This window comes from Oratosquilla oratoria, chromosome 38, assembly GCF_046742065.1.
Source record: "Oratosquilla oratoria isolate Oo_2021 chromosome 38, ASM4674206v1, whole genome shotgun sequence".
NCBI lineage: Eukaryota > Metazoa > Arthropoda > Malacostraca > Stomatopoda > Squillidae > Oratosquilla > Oratosquilla oratoria.
In genome coordinates, this window is record NC_134814.1 from 23,287,624 (window position 1) to 23,306,129 (window position 18,506).

The 18,506-nt window shown below is 38.1% G+C and overlaps 1 protein-coding gene across 1 annotated transcript in view; it reads right to left on the reverse strand.

Annotated features, from left to right (window-relative positions):
• Window positions 1-18,506, reverse strand: part of LOC143019818 (glucocorticoid-induced transcript 1 protein-like) — a 247,381-nt gene that overhangs the window by 8,276 nt on the left and 220,599 nt on the right. The window contains exons 3-5 of the mRNA XM_076175800.1: window positions 14,173-14,330; window positions 7,113-7,417; window positions 520-629 (exon numbers count right to left, since the gene is read on the reverse strand). Of these exons, the coding sequence (XP_076031915.1) occupies window positions 520-629; window positions 7,113-7,417; window positions 14,173-14,330 (573 nt within the window). The remainder of the gene's footprint in view (window positions 1-519; window positions 630-7,112; window positions 7,418-14,172; window positions 14,331-18,506) is intronic.

Below are 18,506 nucleotides of genomic sequence, written 5' to 3' on the forward strand. Positions count from 1 at the left end.
CCAGTCCAACTTCTGACTTCTTTGGAAGACTTCAGGGTAAACTTTTTAAGTGGATGAAGGATATTCTGAAAGACTAGCACATGAGAACAGTAATAAAGGATGAGATGTCAGGATGGAATGCAGAGATGAAAAAAATCCGAGCATACCTGATCCACCCTAGATAAAAATATGCAGTGATGATATTGTCTCCACATAAAGTAAAGGTTATAAACACAATCAAGAGAATATAAAGAGCAGTGATATAATTGGTTTCCAGTCTTGCATATAACATGAATGAAGAGAGATTAAGTGCACTGAACCTGTCTTCATGAAAAGAAAGAAAATTAATAAATGACATGACCATAGTGGAAACAGGATCAATTTCATTACAGTTGATAAGAACAATGTTTCTACTCATCTGCTGGAATTCAGTAACAGAAACTGACAACAGTAACTCACATTCCAAGCACAGATGGGGGTGAATGTAGGTACAGGAAGTTATCAACTGCAGATTAATGTGGTCTACATTATAAAACTCACCATTGGCATGGTGCTGTATGGCATGGTGAAGGGGTGCAAGGACGGAGTGATCAGCATGAACAGGGCTGTAGCGCGCTATGCCGCCACCCTCTCGATTTGTCCGCTGCAACCTGCCAAGAAGAACCGGGCACAGTGCAATGTGACATAGTTCAAAAGTGCAAGTAATTTCACTCCTAAATCAGTCATGACTATATACTGTATACTATTAGTTTTAATTTTCAGAGAATTTTCTCTCTCCATACATGCAAAAATGAGGTCAATCTTCACCATGCTTAAAAATAAACAACACTATCCTTGTTTGCTTGTGGCTCCAAATCCTGTGGAGCAATCTTACTGATAGCACACTCATAAAATCCATTACCTGTGACAAATTGGAATGACCTAACAATACCATCCCAGTTTAGAAAAAGTTTAGTCATTGTACATCGGTTATGCAATTCTTGGCTGACAATCAAAATCTACAACTCCTACATCTCCCAATTTCACATGTAATGAAGCACAAGCACTCAAACTAGGGATTTAATATTTCTCTCTCAGGGCTGAAAGTTAACCTTAAGTTTACATACATACATATACCGAAGGTTTTTTTCCCCCTTACAAGGGAGGTAGCCAAAAAAAAAAAACAAAGGCATAAAATCCACTCCCACCCATTCCATCCCCACATACTCCACTCCCATCCATCCTCCTTCTTATCTTGGCTGCTCCTGGATGACAGGTCACCCATGTATCTTGCCCACTGTCCTGGGTCAGAAGCAGTGTCACAAGACACAGCACATCCACAATTTCTCAATATGTTTCCATTACAATTTCTCAGAATGTTTCAAGGACGAGTTGTGATCGTATCGTTTGTGTAAGTCAGTATTGCAGTCTTCAAAGGGATACTAATGATATCTAAAGGAGCAATCAGGAACTCATGAAGAAGGAAGTGAGAATAATATAATGAAGAAACAAGTAATCTATATAAAGATGCTCACTGGCCTAGCAGGTTAGAGCGTCGCTACTTGTGGCGGAGATCAAGATGACGGGAGTTTGAACCTTGCCACCAGTGAGTTGGACCAAGGGCATGGTTCATTAAATTCCATGCTAGACGTCCTATCCTCCAGGGGGGGGGGGGATTCGTGACTTTATGCCGAATCCTAAAGTAATTATTCATCTCAAAAGAAATTGCCCAAGGGCAAGTGAACAGAGTACATAATTATCAACTAATTTCGATCTCACATTCAACCAAGCACATGGACAACGGTGCAGTGATCCTGTTCTTGACCATTAATTCAGCAATCCGTGTTCGATTCCCACCCAGGGCTATAAAAAAGAAATCAGCATCGATGCACTAGGAGGAGGCACTTCAACTCTAGTGGGCAAGGAATTGTGTATTTACTGAGTTGTATTCACCTAGTTGTAGTTTACAGAAAGGGGAGCTATGCTCGTGGTGTCCCGTCTTCATATCTCATTTTATCTAGACTGTTTTTAAATTCGTGTATTGTTTTTGCACACACCACATTTTCATCTAATTTGTTCCAAACATCTATTATCCTGTGGGGAAAGCTGTTCTTTTTCAGGTCTCTTCTATAACTGTCTTTCTTGATTTTATTTCCGTTTCCTCTTGTATCTCTACTATCCCATTTTATTAGATCCTCTCTATCAATAGTTTCTATGCCTTTCATTATTCTATAAATAGTTATCAAGTCTCCTCTCTCTCTTCTTTTCTCTAATGTCTGTAGCTCAAGTTTTGCTAGTCTCTCTTCATATGATAGTTCTGAGAGTGTTGGTGCCAATTTTGTAATTGCTCTTTGTATTCTTTCAAGTTTTGTTATACATTTTTTTGTACTTGGTGACCACATTGTCGCTGCATACTCCAATCTTGGTCTTATTAAAATGACTAGTATTTTCTTCACCATTTCTTTGTCCAGGTATGTATATGCCACTTTGATTAATCTTATTAAATTATAAGTTTCTCCAAAATTTTTGTTTGTATGTTTCTCAGGGGACATATTATTCATAATAATGACTCCCAGGTCCTTCTCATTTTCTACTTTCTAATTTCTTCCTCTCCCAATTTATATGATCCCACTATTCTTTTTTTGCTTCTTCCAAATTCCATTATACTACACTTCTTAATATTGAATTCCATCTCCCACTTTCTACTCCATTCCCATACTTTATTGAGATCACTCTGTAGTGACTCACAATCTTCTACAGTGTTCACTTTTTTTTTTTTTTTTAACAATTTTGTATTGTCTGCAAAGAAGCTCATATAACTTTCAATTCTTTTATCCATATCATTAATATATATTGCAAACATTATTGGGGCCAGAACTGTTCCTTGTGGAACTCCATTAATCACTTCATCCCAATAAGAGTGTTTGTCTCTTATCACCACTCTCATTTTTCTTTCATGCAAGCAGTCTTCCATCCACTTCAGCAGTTTGCCCTATATTCCTCATGCAGTTTCTAGTTTCTTTAGCAATTTCTTATGTGGTACCTTATCAAAAGCCTTTTTTCAGTTCTAGAAATGCACAATCAGCCCATCCATCTCTTTCTTGTATTACATCTATTAGCCTTGAATAGAAACACATTAAGTTTGTGACGCATGATCGTCCTTGTCTAAACCCAAATTGCCTTGGATTTAGTATGTTTTTTTCCAAATGCCTTATCCATCTAATTTTGATCATTCTTTCACAAATTTTCCCTATCGTACTTGTAAGAGAGACCAGTCTATAGTTAGTAGGGTCTTCCTTGTTTACCCATTTATATATTGGTACTATATTTGCTCTTTTCCAATCTTCTGGAACTTTTGCTTCTTTTAATGAACTGCTTATTAGACTATGTATTTTGTCTGTTAGTTTGTTCATGCATTCTCTCAAAATCCAGTTTGTCATTTCATCTGGTCCATGTGATTTTCTGACATCGAGATTACTCAAGTGATTCATTATTTCTTTCCTTGTTACTTCTATCTCTTTCATAGGGGGGACTTTCTCCTCCCACTCAATATCTCTAGGTTGTATGTTCTCCCTCGTAAACACTGATTTAAAATGCTTATTCATAATTTCTGCCATTTCTATTTCCTCTGTGTATTCAACTCCTTGTCATAGTTTCTCTAATTCTTGTTTGTTTTTAAGTTTGTTGTTTACAAATCTGTAAAATAGTTTTGGTTCATCTTTACATTTTTTTTTACATCTTTTTTGTAATTTCTCTTTTCTTCTCTGCACACTTGTACATATTCATTTCTATAACTAGTATATATTTTCCATTTTTCAGTTTTTTTTTGTTTTTTGTTTTTTCATTTTATCCAAGCTTTATCTCTTTTGTCTTTTAACTCCCTACATCTTTTGTTGTACCAGCACTTTACATATACCTTTTCTTGTTTTCATCTTGGAACATACTTTTCCACTCCTTTATAATTTTTTTTCAAAATATTCAATTTCTCTTCTACTGTTGTTTTCTCCTTGTGTATCCTTTCCAGTCTGCTTTTTGAAAGAATTCTCTTATTTTACCAAATCTGTTTTTCCATACATCATTCTTTCCTTTCTATATTGTTCGTTTTTTCATATATTTTTCTTCATTTAGTTCCAGTTCAACTGATATGTGGTCAATTTTACTTACTAATGTCTTTTATTCAATCTTGTCCACTATTTCAGGTTCTGATGTGATTATTAGGTCTAGTCACGATGGTTCTTCTTCATTTTTATAGCTAGTATTCTCTTGTATCCATTGCATCATTGTATGTTCTATAATCATATCAAGTAGTACATTTCCCCATAGGTTGTCTCCACCCTTCACTGTCATCTCTTTCCAGCAGATTTCTTTACAATTAAAGTCACCCATTATAACTATTCTTCCTCCATCTTCCATAACCTTATTTAGTGTTATCCTTGTGTCTTCTAACATATTTTTGTGTTCTCTCTCTTCCCATGAAGCCGTTTTCGGAGGTACATAATTTACCACAAACTTCCTGCTCTTCCCATCCCTGTCTTCCAATCCCACCGTATTCATCTCTATTCTTTCCATATGTGACATTCCTCACATTTATATCCTTCTTAGTCAGGAACATAACTCCACCCCCTTGTTTTACATCTCTGTTTCTAATTCCATAATTACCTGTATATGCACCATGTCCTACACTGTTGGGTGGTAGTGGACCTTTCCATTTTGTCTCTACAATTCCCATTATGTCCGGTTCTTTTTCCTTCAGGTAATCATTCAGTTCATTCAAGCCTGTTATTAGGCCATCTATATTTGTGTAAGACACTTTTAATTTTCTACTTCCATCGTATTTTCTGTTTCCCTTCCGCTTTTATATGTTATGAACCATTTCCTCACTTTCATATCCACTACTCTCCAATAGAATTTCTCTTTGTCCGACTCTGTTCTTTTCTCGTTTTTCCCTTAGTTTCTATTCTTTTTGCTTTCTCATCCTCTCTTTATTCATCTCTCTTTTTATCCATACCTGTTTATATTGATAACTTTTTGCTAGTTTCCCTGTTTTTACTAAGATATTCTCTACTGTTGTTTGTGACCTGAATTTAACCTTTATTGGCCTGGTCTTATCTGTATTGAATTTACTATTCTATATATTTCTTCAATTTCTTTCCCTGTTTTTAGTTCCTCTTGAATTACTCCTAATATCTTGTTTGCCTTTTTCTGCTCCTCTTTTACTATTGTAGTCCTATTAGGATTATGCTTCTCTTCCATCCCTAATATAATTATACATTTCTTTTTGTCCACTAAGTCTCTTACTATATTCTCCTTCCCTCTCATCACTTTAATAAATGTGTCCTTAGTTTGTTCTTTCATATGTTGTGTCATTATATTTTCAAATTCAATTTTGTTCTCTTGGACTTTTCTCCAACCCTGTACCTCTTTTGCTATGGACTCTTTATTCTCTTTATTATTATTCTCTAATTCCTCATTCTCATCCTTTACTTCTTTTAACTGTCTTTTTAATTCTTCTATTTCTTTAGTTAGGTTTTGGTTCTCCTTCTTTAGTTCTTCCAATTTATCAACTCTGCGTAATCCGTGTAAGTTGGCTGAGCCGAACCTCCCAGTGTTCGTTCATTTTCTCTAGTGTTTCCTCAAGACTTGCTAATCGGGGAAGGTAGGCATCCCCTCCCTCATTAAATCCATGGAAATTATTATCTCCACTTTCTATTGTGTTCTTATCTATATTTCTAATTCTAGTGCATTTACTGATATTTTCGACTTCACCTGCGTCGTCTGCAGCCCTTTTGTTGACATTCCTTCTGACGTCCAGGGGAGCCCGTTCGTCTCCTTCCTAACTTCCTTCCATTTTCCTCAGTAATCCCTCCTTTTCTCCCTTTTCTTCACCTCCCCACTACACCACGAGCTTTCCCCTTCCCTACTAATACAACAAAGGTACTCCCTCGTCGTTGATATCGACGAAACTTGAAGTTTTCCTGGAGTTCCAAACTTCGCTGTCACTTCGACCGTCGTGGGTGCGTGTGTGTGTAAGGTAACAACGTTACTCATATATCAGGCCATATATGAATTATGAGCTCTCATCCGGAGGGTAATAGCCGTCAATCACAAGTCTACACGTGATTCAAGGCCTTTGTGAATCGCGTTAATATTATACAAGAATACTGCTACCGCTTACGTTTGATTTATAATATTTTTCACCCAAGTTTAGTGGAATCATCATTGCTTTCTCTCAAAACTGGGGTCAAAGAAGAAAAAAATATATACAGAGCTGGGCGCGTTCCTTGGTGCATTCCGCTTTAGCTTGGCCGTGGTTAGCACTCCCAAACTATTAGAGCTATATAGGTGCCAGTATAATATGTAGCCTACCTTTTGGATGTGCCCTATGAAAGTTTTCTTTTGTATAGTACGTGGTCTACCGGACTTTTATTTCGGTATGAACCTGTCTCTTAAGCTTTAATAATTTGGGAACGCTAACCGCGGCCAAACTAAAGCAGAACGCACCTAGGAACGCGCCCAGCTCTAAAAAAATATAGAGCAGGCTGACCTGTGCCCATTTGACCCTTTGTACGCTCGCGGACGTCGTGTTGGACAAGTTTAGGCCAAACCAGCCGAGGGACAAAGGACGAAAAAAAAAAAAAAAAAAAAAAAAAACGCCAACTGCAGATCCAGATAAAGAAAGCGGTCTTGTTACAACAACAGCTGGGCAGAGAAGTCAGGTTGCATCCGGGGAGGGGACCCTCGGTTGGGCTAAAAATATATTCCAGGTATAGTGCGAATCACAGAGTAACACCCCTTCATTCAGGGACCCCCGTGGCTCAGTGGTGCCTTGCGCGTCTGGTAACCGTGTGGGGAACGTCTGTTCGAACCCTGGCCGCAGTGAAGAAGGGCATCTACTCTGAGAAATGGCCCCTGATCGTTCCTCCACCTCGGACATGAGGTGACTTGGTGACATCAATGTGTGATGCATTAGGTTCCTCTGGGTTGACATACCGTGGGAAAAAAAGCAAGGTTCAAGTCCGTGCGGGTGCACCAGCTCCCCCCCCCCCTTAAAAAAAAGAAAAGAAAAAAAAGAGCATCTGAAAGGTTGAGGTCCGTGTGGATACGCAAAAAGAAGAAAAAAAAAAGTATATAAATAAATAAATACAAAAACTCACCTCTGTCGGATGAACTTGTCTATATGCTCCCCAGAGGACGGCGAAGGCTGCGGGGTCGGTGGAGGGGGCGGTTGTAACGGCGCGGACGGAGGCCATGGTGAGGGCGGTAGAGAACCTGAGGGACGTCTACTACTGCTCGTACTGCTATTACTGCTACAACTGCTACTGCCCCCACCTTTACCTCCCCAGCCCCCTCCGCCCCCTCCACCCCCTCCTCCTCCTCCTCCTCCTCCATGGCTTGGTTCCTCACAGCTGGCCACAATAACACCCCCAGAGACGCTACTGCTCCTCCAGTCCTCAGGAGTCTGCAAAAGAAGACTCCATCTTACATGAACTGTTCCCCCAACCCTGGGCTCGCGAGCCCAAGTCAGGTCGCCAAGCGTTTTTCCTGGGGTCGCCAAGACATCTTGTATGCTAAATTCTTAAATTCACATTACTATAATGAATTCAATTATGTTAACTTTGTCTTTTATAAACCTTACAATAGATTAGTGGGGTCGCGGTCATATCATGAGGATTATACTGGGGTCGCCTGAAAAAAAGAGTTAGGAAACACTCTCTTACATGAACTGACTCGATCGGGTGACTTCAACGCCGTAAAAGGCGGTGCAAGGCCACTAAAAATAAAATAAAACAAAATAAAAAACAAAACAACTATACAAATGAATAAATAGATAAATAAAAAAGGATAGGGGGAAGAGAAAGTCCAAATTTGTGAAAGAGGACTGCCTTGGACAGGGATAAGATTTTGGCAGAAAACTCAACCGAGAGTTTCTTTGTGTCCACAAAGGGAAGGTAGATGAGGGTGTGGTGAGGATGGTTGGAGCACAGCTTCCGACTGGAGTGGTGACCACCAGGGCAATTGAGGTATCCAGAAACAGAGGAGCATCCCCGCCACTTTCACTGATTTCGAGTTAAGGACGGAAATATATAGAGGAGGCTTACGCCTTTCACGATCTGTGCTTAACTCGAAACCAGTATGAGTGGCGAGGATGCCCCTCTGTTTCAAGGCGCCTCAATTGTGGAGAATGGTAGGCGAGGATGAAACTTGTATGTCAAACCAAGGCGTTATTGATGAAAGGAGACAAGATCTAAAATAGCGGGTAGGCTGAAAATCACTGTACTGGGCGACAAATGTTATTATAAAAACAACAGCAACAACAACAACAATAATAATAATAATAATAATAATAATGATAATAATAATGAGAAGAAAAATAATGATAATAATAATAATAATGAGAAGAAAAATAGGAAGAATCAATAAATACTACAAGTCAACTGTAATAAAAAAAATTGTGTTGTGTTATTGAGATGTACTTAACCTTGTTATCTTAAGCGTGATAGCGTGTCATACACTATTCTACATACCAACACACTTCTCCCTTATAAATGAGGTAGCCAGTCAAGATATGCATCTACTCTCACCTATTCCACTCCCACTTATCATACATTTCCCTTTCATCTTGACTCCTTGTGGATGAAGGGTCATCCCTGTCTCCTGCCTATTGCCCGGGTCAGATGTAATGCAGTAAGGCACAGCATGTTCGTTCGGTGGAAATTCAATCTATATTTTCCGCGGTCTCACAACTGGTCTTCAAGTTATAGGCCTCCAGGAGAGTCTTTTTCGATAAGCTCTCTGGTTCTATTCCCTCTGGTCTGTTCTAGTACTTTGGCCACTTTTTTTACTTCTACTTGAACTTTCGATAACCTCTTTGATACTATTTAGTCTGCTATGTTCTTGTACTTTGGCCACTCCTTTGACTTCTACTTCTGCTGTATCCTAACCCAACGCTCCATATTTGATACTACCGGTAGATATATCTGGCAACTCTGATATTGTCGACTGATGCATATTCTGAGGCCGGTCATGACTCGTTCTAGAGCCACGCCCGGACAGTCTGTAAGCTACATGACCCCGAAACGGAGTCCCCGCAGATATTGTGTGTAATATATTAATTAGTGCCTTACTATGGGTTTCATTAGTCCGATCTATTACAGAAACTTAGTGGCCAAAAACCCAGGCCATACTGCTTTGACCTTGCTCTTGCTTATTCGTTGTTCTTTTTTTTTCAAAACCTTCGATTCTTGGCCACTGCTATCTCAATCTCGGGTCTTGTTTTTGCCCTCTAAGTGCCCACGTTTATTATCCATGAATCAAAAGACCGTCATATCATCGTGTAGATGGTGGTTTTGCACTTAATTTCGGAATGTCTTATAATCAATCTGTCAGCTTCTCGTTTGTTGTTTTATGTCGAGTTACTCAAAGCTGTTTTTTAAATCTATCCCTTCTTATTCGCATATTTAGCTATTTCTATTTTCTACTGACATTCAGAACATTTATCTCATATAGATTTATTTTTGTTTGCAGCTTCTTGGATGTCCTTTCATACATATCACTGCCATGTCATCTGCGTACGTGTTATGACACTCTTTTCACTTGTTTCTTTTATGTTACAGCCTACGAATGTCACTTATATACAATAGGAACCTTACAGGTCCCAGGACTGAACCCTGTAGTACCTTACTCGTCACTCCTCTCTAGTCAGGCTTTTCAGTTCTCAATAATATCTTACTGACTGATGTGACACTATCTTACTGATGAGATATTCCAATTATACGTCTATCACTTAAAAAATGTGTGTGTGTGTGTGTAGTTATGTGTGTGAGGTTGTGTATACGTGTGATTTTGTGTGTGTGGTTTTGTGCGCGCGCGTGTGTGTGTGTATTTACCTAGTTGTATTCTATGGGAAGGGGAGCTATGCTCGTGGTGTCCGGTCTTCATATCTCGTTTTATCTAGACTGTTTTTAAATTCGTGTATCGTTTTTATACACACCACATTTTCATTTAACTTGTTCCAAACGTCTATTACTCTGTGGAGAAAACTTTTCTTTTTTCAGGTCTCTTCTATAACTGTCTTTCTTGATTTTCTTTCCGTGTCCTCTTGTATTTCTACTATCCCATTTTATTAGATCCTCTCTAGCAATAGTTTCTGTGCCTTTCATGATTCTATAAATAGTTATCAAGTCTCCTCTCTCTCTTCTTTGCTCTAATGTTTGTAGCTCAAGTTTTGCTAGTCTCTCCTCATATGATAGTTCTGAGAGTGTTGGTGCCAATTTCGTAATTGCTCTTTGTATTCTTTCAAGTTTTGTTATACATTTTTTGTACTTGGTGACCACGTTGTCGCTGCATACTCCAATCTTGGTCTTATCAAAGTGACTAGTATTTTCTTCACCATTTCTTCGTCTAGGTATGTAAATGCCACTTTGATTGTTCTTATTAAATTATTAGTTTCTCCAAATTTTTTGTTTTGTTTTTCAGGGGACATATTATTCATAATAATGACTCCCAGGTCCTTCTCATTTTCTACTTTTTTAATTTCTTCCTTTCTCCACTATTCTTTTTTTTTTTTTTTTGCTTCTTCCAAATTCCATTATACTACACTTCTTAATATTGAATTCCATCTCCCACTTTCTACTCCATTCCCATACTTTATTGAGATCACTCTGCAGCGACTCACAATCTTCTACAGTGTTCACTTTTTTCAACAATTTTGCATCGTCCGCAAAGCTCATATAACTTTCAATTTCTTTATCAATATCATTAATGTATATAGCAATCATTACTGGGGCCAGAACTGTTCCTTGTGGAACTCCATTAATCACTTCATCCCAATTAGAATGTTTGTCTCTTATCACCACTCTCATTTTTCTTTCATGCAAGAAATCTTCCATCCACTTCAGCAGTTTGCCCTGTATTCTCCTGCAGTTTCTAGTTTCTTTAGAAATTTCTTATGTGGTACCTTATCAAAAGCTTTTTTCAGGTCTAGAAATGCACAATCAGCCCATCCATCTCTTTATTGTATTACATCTATTAGCCTTGAATAGAAACACATTAAGTTTGTGACGCATGATCGTTCTTGTCTAAATCCAAATTGCCTTGGATTTAGTATGTTGTTTTTTCCAAATGCCCTACCCATCTAATTTTGGTAATTCTTTCACAAATGTTCCCTATCGTACTTGTAAGAGAGACTGGTATATATTTAGTAGGGTCTTCCTTGTTTCCCCCTTCATATATTGGTACTATATTTGCTCTTTTCCAATCTTCTGGAACTTTTCCTTCTTTCAATGAACTGCTTATTAGACTATGTATTTTGTTAGTTCGTTCATGCGTTCACTCAAAATCCAGTTTGTCATTTCATCTGGTCCATGCGATTTTCTGACATCGAGAATATTCAAGTGATTCATTATTTCTTTCCTTGTTACTTCTATCTCTTTTATAGGGGGGACTTCCTCCTCCCACTCGATATCTCTAGGTTGTATGTTCTCCCTCGTAAACACCGATTTAAAATACTTGTTCATAATTTCTGCCATTTCTATTTCCTCTGTGTATTCAACTCCTCCTTGTCATATTTTCTTTAATTCTTGTTTGTTTTTCAGTTTGTTGTTTACAAATCTATAAAATAGGTTTGGCTGATCTTTACTTCTATGACATCTTTTTCGTATTTTCTCTTTTCTTCTCTGCACACTTGTACATATTCATTTCTATAACTAGTATATATTTTCCATTTTTCAGGTCTTTTGTCTTTCTTCAATTTTATCCAAGTTTTATCTCTTTTATCTTTTAACTCCCTACATCTTTTGTTGTACCAGCACTTTACATATACCTTTTCTTGTTTTTGTCTTGGAACATACTTTTCCACTCCTTTATAAATTTTTGTCAAAATATTCCATTTCTCTTCTACTGTTGTTTACTCCTTGTGTATCCTTTCCCAGTCTGCTTTTTGAAAGAATTCTCTTATTTTATTAAAATTTGTTTTTCCATACATCATTCTTCCCTTTCTATATTGTTCGTTTTTTTTCATGTATTTTTCCTCATTTAGTTCCAGTTCAACCAATATGTGGTCACTTTTAATTATTGGCGTCTTATATCCAATCTTGTCCACTATTTCAGGTTCTGATGTGATTATTAGGTCCAGTCTCGATGGTTCTTCCTAATTTCAATACGTAGTATTCTCTCGTATCCATTGCGTCTTTGTATGTTCTATAATCATATCAAGTAGTACATTTCCCCATAGGTCGTCTCCACCCTTCACTGTCATCTCTTTCCAGCAGATTTCTTTACAATTAAAGTCACCCATTATAACTATTCTTCCTCCATCTTCCATTATCTTATTTAGTGTTATCCTTGTGTCTTCTAATATATTTTTGTGTTCTCTCTCTTCCCATGAAGCCGTTTTAGGAGGCACACAATCTACCACAAACTCCCTGCTCTTCCCATCCCTGTCCTCCACTTCCATCATATTCATCTCTATTCTTTCCATATGTGACATTCCTCATATTAACATCCTTCTTAGTCAGGAACATAACTCCACCCCCTTGTTTTACATCTCTGTTTCTAATCCAATAATTATATACACTATGTCCTACACTGTTGGGTGATAGTGGACCTTTCAATTTTGTCTCTACAATTCCCATTATGTCCGGTTTGTTTTCCTTCAGGTAATCATTCAGTTCATTCAAGCCTGTTATTAGGCCATCTATATTTGTGTAAGACACCTGTAATTTTCGACTACTTCCATCGTGTTTTGTTTCCCTTCCGTTTTTCTCTGTTATGAACCATTTCCCCACTTTCATATCCACTACTCTCCAATAGAATTTCTCTTTGTCTGACTGTTCTTTTCTCGTTCTTTATCCTTAGCTTCTAGTCTTTTTGCTTTCTCATCCTCTCTTTCCTCTTTATTCATCTCTCTTTTTATCCATACCAGTTTATATTGATCAATTTTTGTTATTTTCCCTGTTTTTGCTAAGATATTATCTGCTGTCGTTTGTGACCTGAATTTAACCTTAATTGGTCTGGTCTTATCTGTATTGTACTTCCCTATTCAATATATTTCTTCAATTTCTTTCCCTGTTTCTTGTTCCTCTTCTTGAACTACTTCTAATATCTTATTTCCTTTTTCCTTCTCCTCCCTTACTCTTGTAGTCCTATTTGGATTATATTTCTCTTCCATCTCTAATATAGTTATACATTTCCTTTTATCCGCTAAGTCTCTTACTAATTCTCTTACTATATAATTCTCCTTCCTCATCCCTTAAATAACTGTGTCCTTAGTTTGTTCTTTCATTCGTTGTTTTACTATATCTCTAAATTCAATTTTGTTGTTCTCTTGTACTTTTTTCCAACCATTTACCTCTTTTGCTATGGACTTTATTCTCTTTATTATTCCTCTTTAATTCCTCATTCTCATCCTTTACTTCTCTTAACTGTCTTTTTAATTCTTCTATTTCTTTAGTTAGGTTTTGATTCTCCTTCTTTAGTTCTTCCAGTTTATCAACTCTTTGTGTAACTAGTGTTAATTGGTTAAACCTAACCTCCCATGCTTCGTTATTTCACTTTTTTCTCCTCTAGATTTACTAGTTCCATAAAAGTAGTTATCTTCTGTTTCCATTGAGCTGGCATTATCTATATTTCTGCTTTTGATACCTCTGCTCTCCTGTTCTATCTCGCCTGTGTGTTCTGCACACCTTTTGTTGACACCCCTTCTGACGTCCGGGGCCCATTCGTCCCCTTCAAAATTTCCTTCCATTTTCCTCAATAATGTCTTCCCTTCTCCTTTTTCTTCACCAGCCCATTACACCACGAGCTTTCCCCTTCCCTACTAATACAACACAGGTACTCCCTCGTCGCTGTAATCCACGAAAATTGTGTTTCATTCCGGAGTTCCAATCTTCGCTGTCACTTCGACCGTCGTGTGTGTGTGTGTGTGTGTGTGTGTGTGTGTGTGTGTGTGTGTGTGTGTGTGTGTGTGTGTGTGTGTGTGTGTGTGTGTGTGGTTTTGTGTGGGTGCGTAGTTTTATGTATGTGAATGTGTGGTTTTGTGTGTGTGTGTGGTTTTGTGTGTGTGTGTGTGTGTGTGTGTGTGTGTGTGTGTGTGTGTGTGTGTGTGTGTGTGTGTGGTTTTGTGTGTGTGTGTGCAAGTGAGCATGTAATTACATAGGGAAAACGAGAGGCTCACTCTTGACCAAGGTAAAGAGTGTAGCCCAGAGCTTTTCTTACCTGCGTCGCTTTGTCGAGGTGAAGGAGGTGTGTGAAGGTGGGTGTGAGGTCCTTCGGCCACTGCCCCTTGAGGTAGATAGTGTCCAGGGATGCCGTCCGCCGCATCACCGGTCCGCCCTCGTTCCCGCCACCCGCACGCCCCGCGCACCCGCCGCCACCTGCAAAAAATACAAAAATAGAATAAAATAAGAGTAAAAAAAAATACAAAAATAGAAAAAATAAGAGTACAGATATATAAATACAAATAAAATAAAATAAGAGTAAAGAAATACAAAAATAAAAATAAAATAAAATAAGAGTAAAGAAATACAAAAATAAAATCAAATAAAATAAGAGTAAAGAAATAATATTAAAATAAAATAAAATAAAATAAGGGTAATGAAATAAAAATAAAATAAAATACGAGTAAAAAATACAAATAAAAGTAACACAAAATAAGAGTAAAAGAATACAAATAAAAATAAAATAAAATAAGAGTAAAAAATACGAAAATAAAAATAAAATAAGAGTAAGGAAATACAAATAAAACAAAATAAAATAAAATAAGAGTAAATAATAAATGGACAAAACATACATAGATAAATGCTCACTTCCAGCCTGCTGTCATTCTCTCCCCTTGTACCTCTCATCACCTTACTTTTGCCCACATTTATCTTCAGCTTCCTTCTTTCACACACCTTCTCAAACTCTGCCACTAACTTCTTCAAACCCTCCTCTGATCCTGCTACAAGCGCAGTGTCGTCCGCAAACAACAACTGGCTCACCTCCCACTTTTTCTCCATTTCCTTTAATCATCTTTAATCATCTCTCGCACCACCCCGTCCATGTAAAAATTGAACAGCCAGGGCGACATAACACATCCCTGACGAAGTCCCACCTTTACCTCAAACCATTCACTCTCTCCATTTCTAATCCTAACACAAGCTCTACTACTCTTGTAAAAACTCTTGACTGCTCTTAACAGCTTTCCTCCTATCCCATATATCTGCAGTACCTCCCACAGTACCTTCCTGTCTACCCTGTCGTAAGCCTTTTCCAGATCCATAAAAGCCCAAAAAACATCCTTACCTTTTCCTATAGCTTTCTCACATATCTGTCTTACCACAAAGATCTGATCTACATAACCCCTACCTGTCCTAAACCCACACTGTTCCTCACCAATTACTCCCTCTGTTCCTCTCCTAATCCTCTCAATCAAGACCCTCCCATAAGCCTTCCCAACTACACTCAACAAGCTGATCCCTCTGAAACTACTACACTCACACTTGTCCCCCTTTCCCTTGTAAAGCGGAACTATACAGGCACTCCTCCAGTCCTCCGGCACTCTACCCTCTCTTAAACAAACACTAAATAACCTCACCAGCCAGTCCACCATAACTGTACCTCCTTCCTTCAGACATTCTGCATGGCATCCATCCAACCCAGGTGCCTTACCAGCTCTCATCATCTTGACAGCTGATTTCACTTCATCCTTCCCTATTTCTCCTCCATTTTTCTCATTCTTCACTATCATTTTCTTCGCGCTTCCCGTTGCAACTACCTTTCCCTCCCTATCCTCCTTCACATTTAGCAACTCCCTAAAATACTCTGCCCACCTTCCTCTTACTGCCTTCTCTTTCATCATCATCATCTCTCCATCTGCACCTTTTACCTTTTCTCTACTTGATTCGCCTCCTCTTTCTTTTAATTTCCTTCCAAAACATCTTTTTATTACTTTCAAAAAATTCTGCCATACTCTTACCTCATTTCACATCTGCTCTAATAATAATAATAATAATAATAATAATAATAATAATAATAATAATAATAATAATAATATTCAATCTACGGGGACAATACCCATGTTTAATTGTATACTCAAAAGTAAGGCCCTATAACATTTTTCACAAGAACCATGATTTCATCAAAACAAAACCAAAACTCGTTTCATATGTCACACATTTCACCGGTCGAGCGAGTTAGAGCGTCGCTACTTGTGACGGAGGTCGAGGTGATGGCAGTCCGAATATAGCCGCAAGCGAGTTGGACCAAGTGTCTTCTGTAAGAGGCACCACCTTAGCCTCCTGATAGAGGGAGTTCGTGACGTTAAACCTAATCACTTACAAGTTTATACACAATACTAAAAAATATACATAAAATCACCAGGTGGTGGATATATTCTCGATAATTTTGCCATTATAATCAAAGTAACAACCCGAGACGCTATCCATTAAACCATCAATTCTTGTGTGTGCATGCGTGTGTGTATGTGCTTCACCATGGTTTTGGATTACGTGTTGGACTCGTGATCGACAGCTATTTCCCTCCCAGTAGAGAGCTCAGAGCTCATATATGACCAATCTATGGGTAATGCTGTGACCTTACACGCACACACACACCCAATTCCCCGCCCATGAGAGTTGGAGTAACGATTCGCAGCGCAGCGATACTCAAATTATTTCAGCCCTGGGCGGGATTCGAACTCGGACCGCTGTAGTGATGGGCGGGAACTATAACCACTACGCCATCGAGTCGTTTGTGTGTGTGTGTGTGTGTGTGTGTGTGTTCGCACCCTCTTTTTTCTGATGTAAATGTGAATAGTATGTACCTCCTCAGGTTGATGACGTCAAAATGATGACGTATCTAATGGAATACTGTAGTGACGTGACCTCGGCCGGTCAGGTCACTTCGCTTGCATGGTCAAGGTCACGGAATCAAAGAGAGGCTTGATCGAGCGAGGTCACTCCGAAGTCTTAGACTTCTTCCTTTGGCAAAACCATCTAGCAAAAAAAAAAAAAAAAAAAAATAATAATAATCGTGCTTAAGACATTAAACATTCCCTTTTCCTCTCCTCCAAGAGAGTACCAGGACCGTGACAATGTACGAAGATTTATTTACCTATTTATTTATTTTTTGTAAAGCTGGGAATGTAATGCAATGTGGTTCCCTTTCGACGAACTCGATTTATGACGTAACAGACAATTCTATCTGAGTTGAGGAGACGGTGCGGCGAAAATTGGCTGTAACGAGCGAGAGCTCGCTCTTGTATCCATATACTTATAAAATTCTGATCATCTTGTTTGTTATTTTGCTTGAAACCGTCTACTGAAGAAGAAGAGATATGACGTCACGACTGAGGACCAGCCAATCAGAAGAAGAGATATGACGTCACGACTGATGACCAGCCAATCAGAAGAGATCACAAGAAGAGATATGACGTCACGACTGAGGACCAGCCAATCAGAAGAAGAGACATGACGTCACGACATCCGCTCTGTGGGTCCTAAGGAACCCCAGCGCTGAGCGCGTGAAGTCACAACTGCTAATTTTTTAATGTGCCAAGTTTTGAATTTCCAATTTTCCGATTACATATTCTCTGGCCATTAATATTGAAAATTTTAATATTCCGTATTTAAAAGTATAGCCAACTCCTGAATTAGCATCTATGAGGCATAATGAGTTTATTAAAATATTACGAACCGTATAAATCATATGATACGTAGTGTTCCAAGCAACGGCGACATGACGTCACAATCTTCTGCATTTCACTTCTTATAACTAATTTTATATGACCCAACGGGTCACTGGTGGTCTAGTTTTATATAATTTTGGTCAATCTACCATGGATTTTGGTAGACTCGTGTTTCATCTACCCCAGGGATATAAAAAAAAACGTAAGGCGAACGGAGAAAACGACTAAGAGGATCACTGAAACTGGCTTAGCTATGATCTTTAACGATATATATATATATATATATATATATATATATATATATATATACACATATATATAAATATATAAACACAAATACAGAACACACACACACACACACACACACACACACACACACACACACACACACACACACACATATATATATATATACATATATATATATATATATATAATGCGGGGAGAGCTGGACAAGTGACTAGACGTATATGTTATGGAAGAATGAAGAAAACGATACATATCTTACAACAATAAGAACATACGAACGGGGGAGACTGCAATAGACCATATGACCTACATTAGACAGTTTCATCTCCCTTACCGCCCGTCATCCCTATCCATAAAGTTATCCAATATTCTCTTGAAAAAAACAACAACAAAAACAATAGTTTCAGCTCTCACTAAATGGTTACTAAGTTTATTCCATTCGTCAACCACTGTATTTGCAAACTAGTTCTTGCTGCTTATTCCTTTCTTAAATCTAAATTAGTCCAATTCAAACCCATTACTACGGTTCTGCCCTGCTGTCTTAATATGATGACTTTGCTTGCATCACCCCTGTTAAAGCCCTTGACTATTTGAATACCTCTATTAGATCTAAGAATCGTATAAATACGGGATC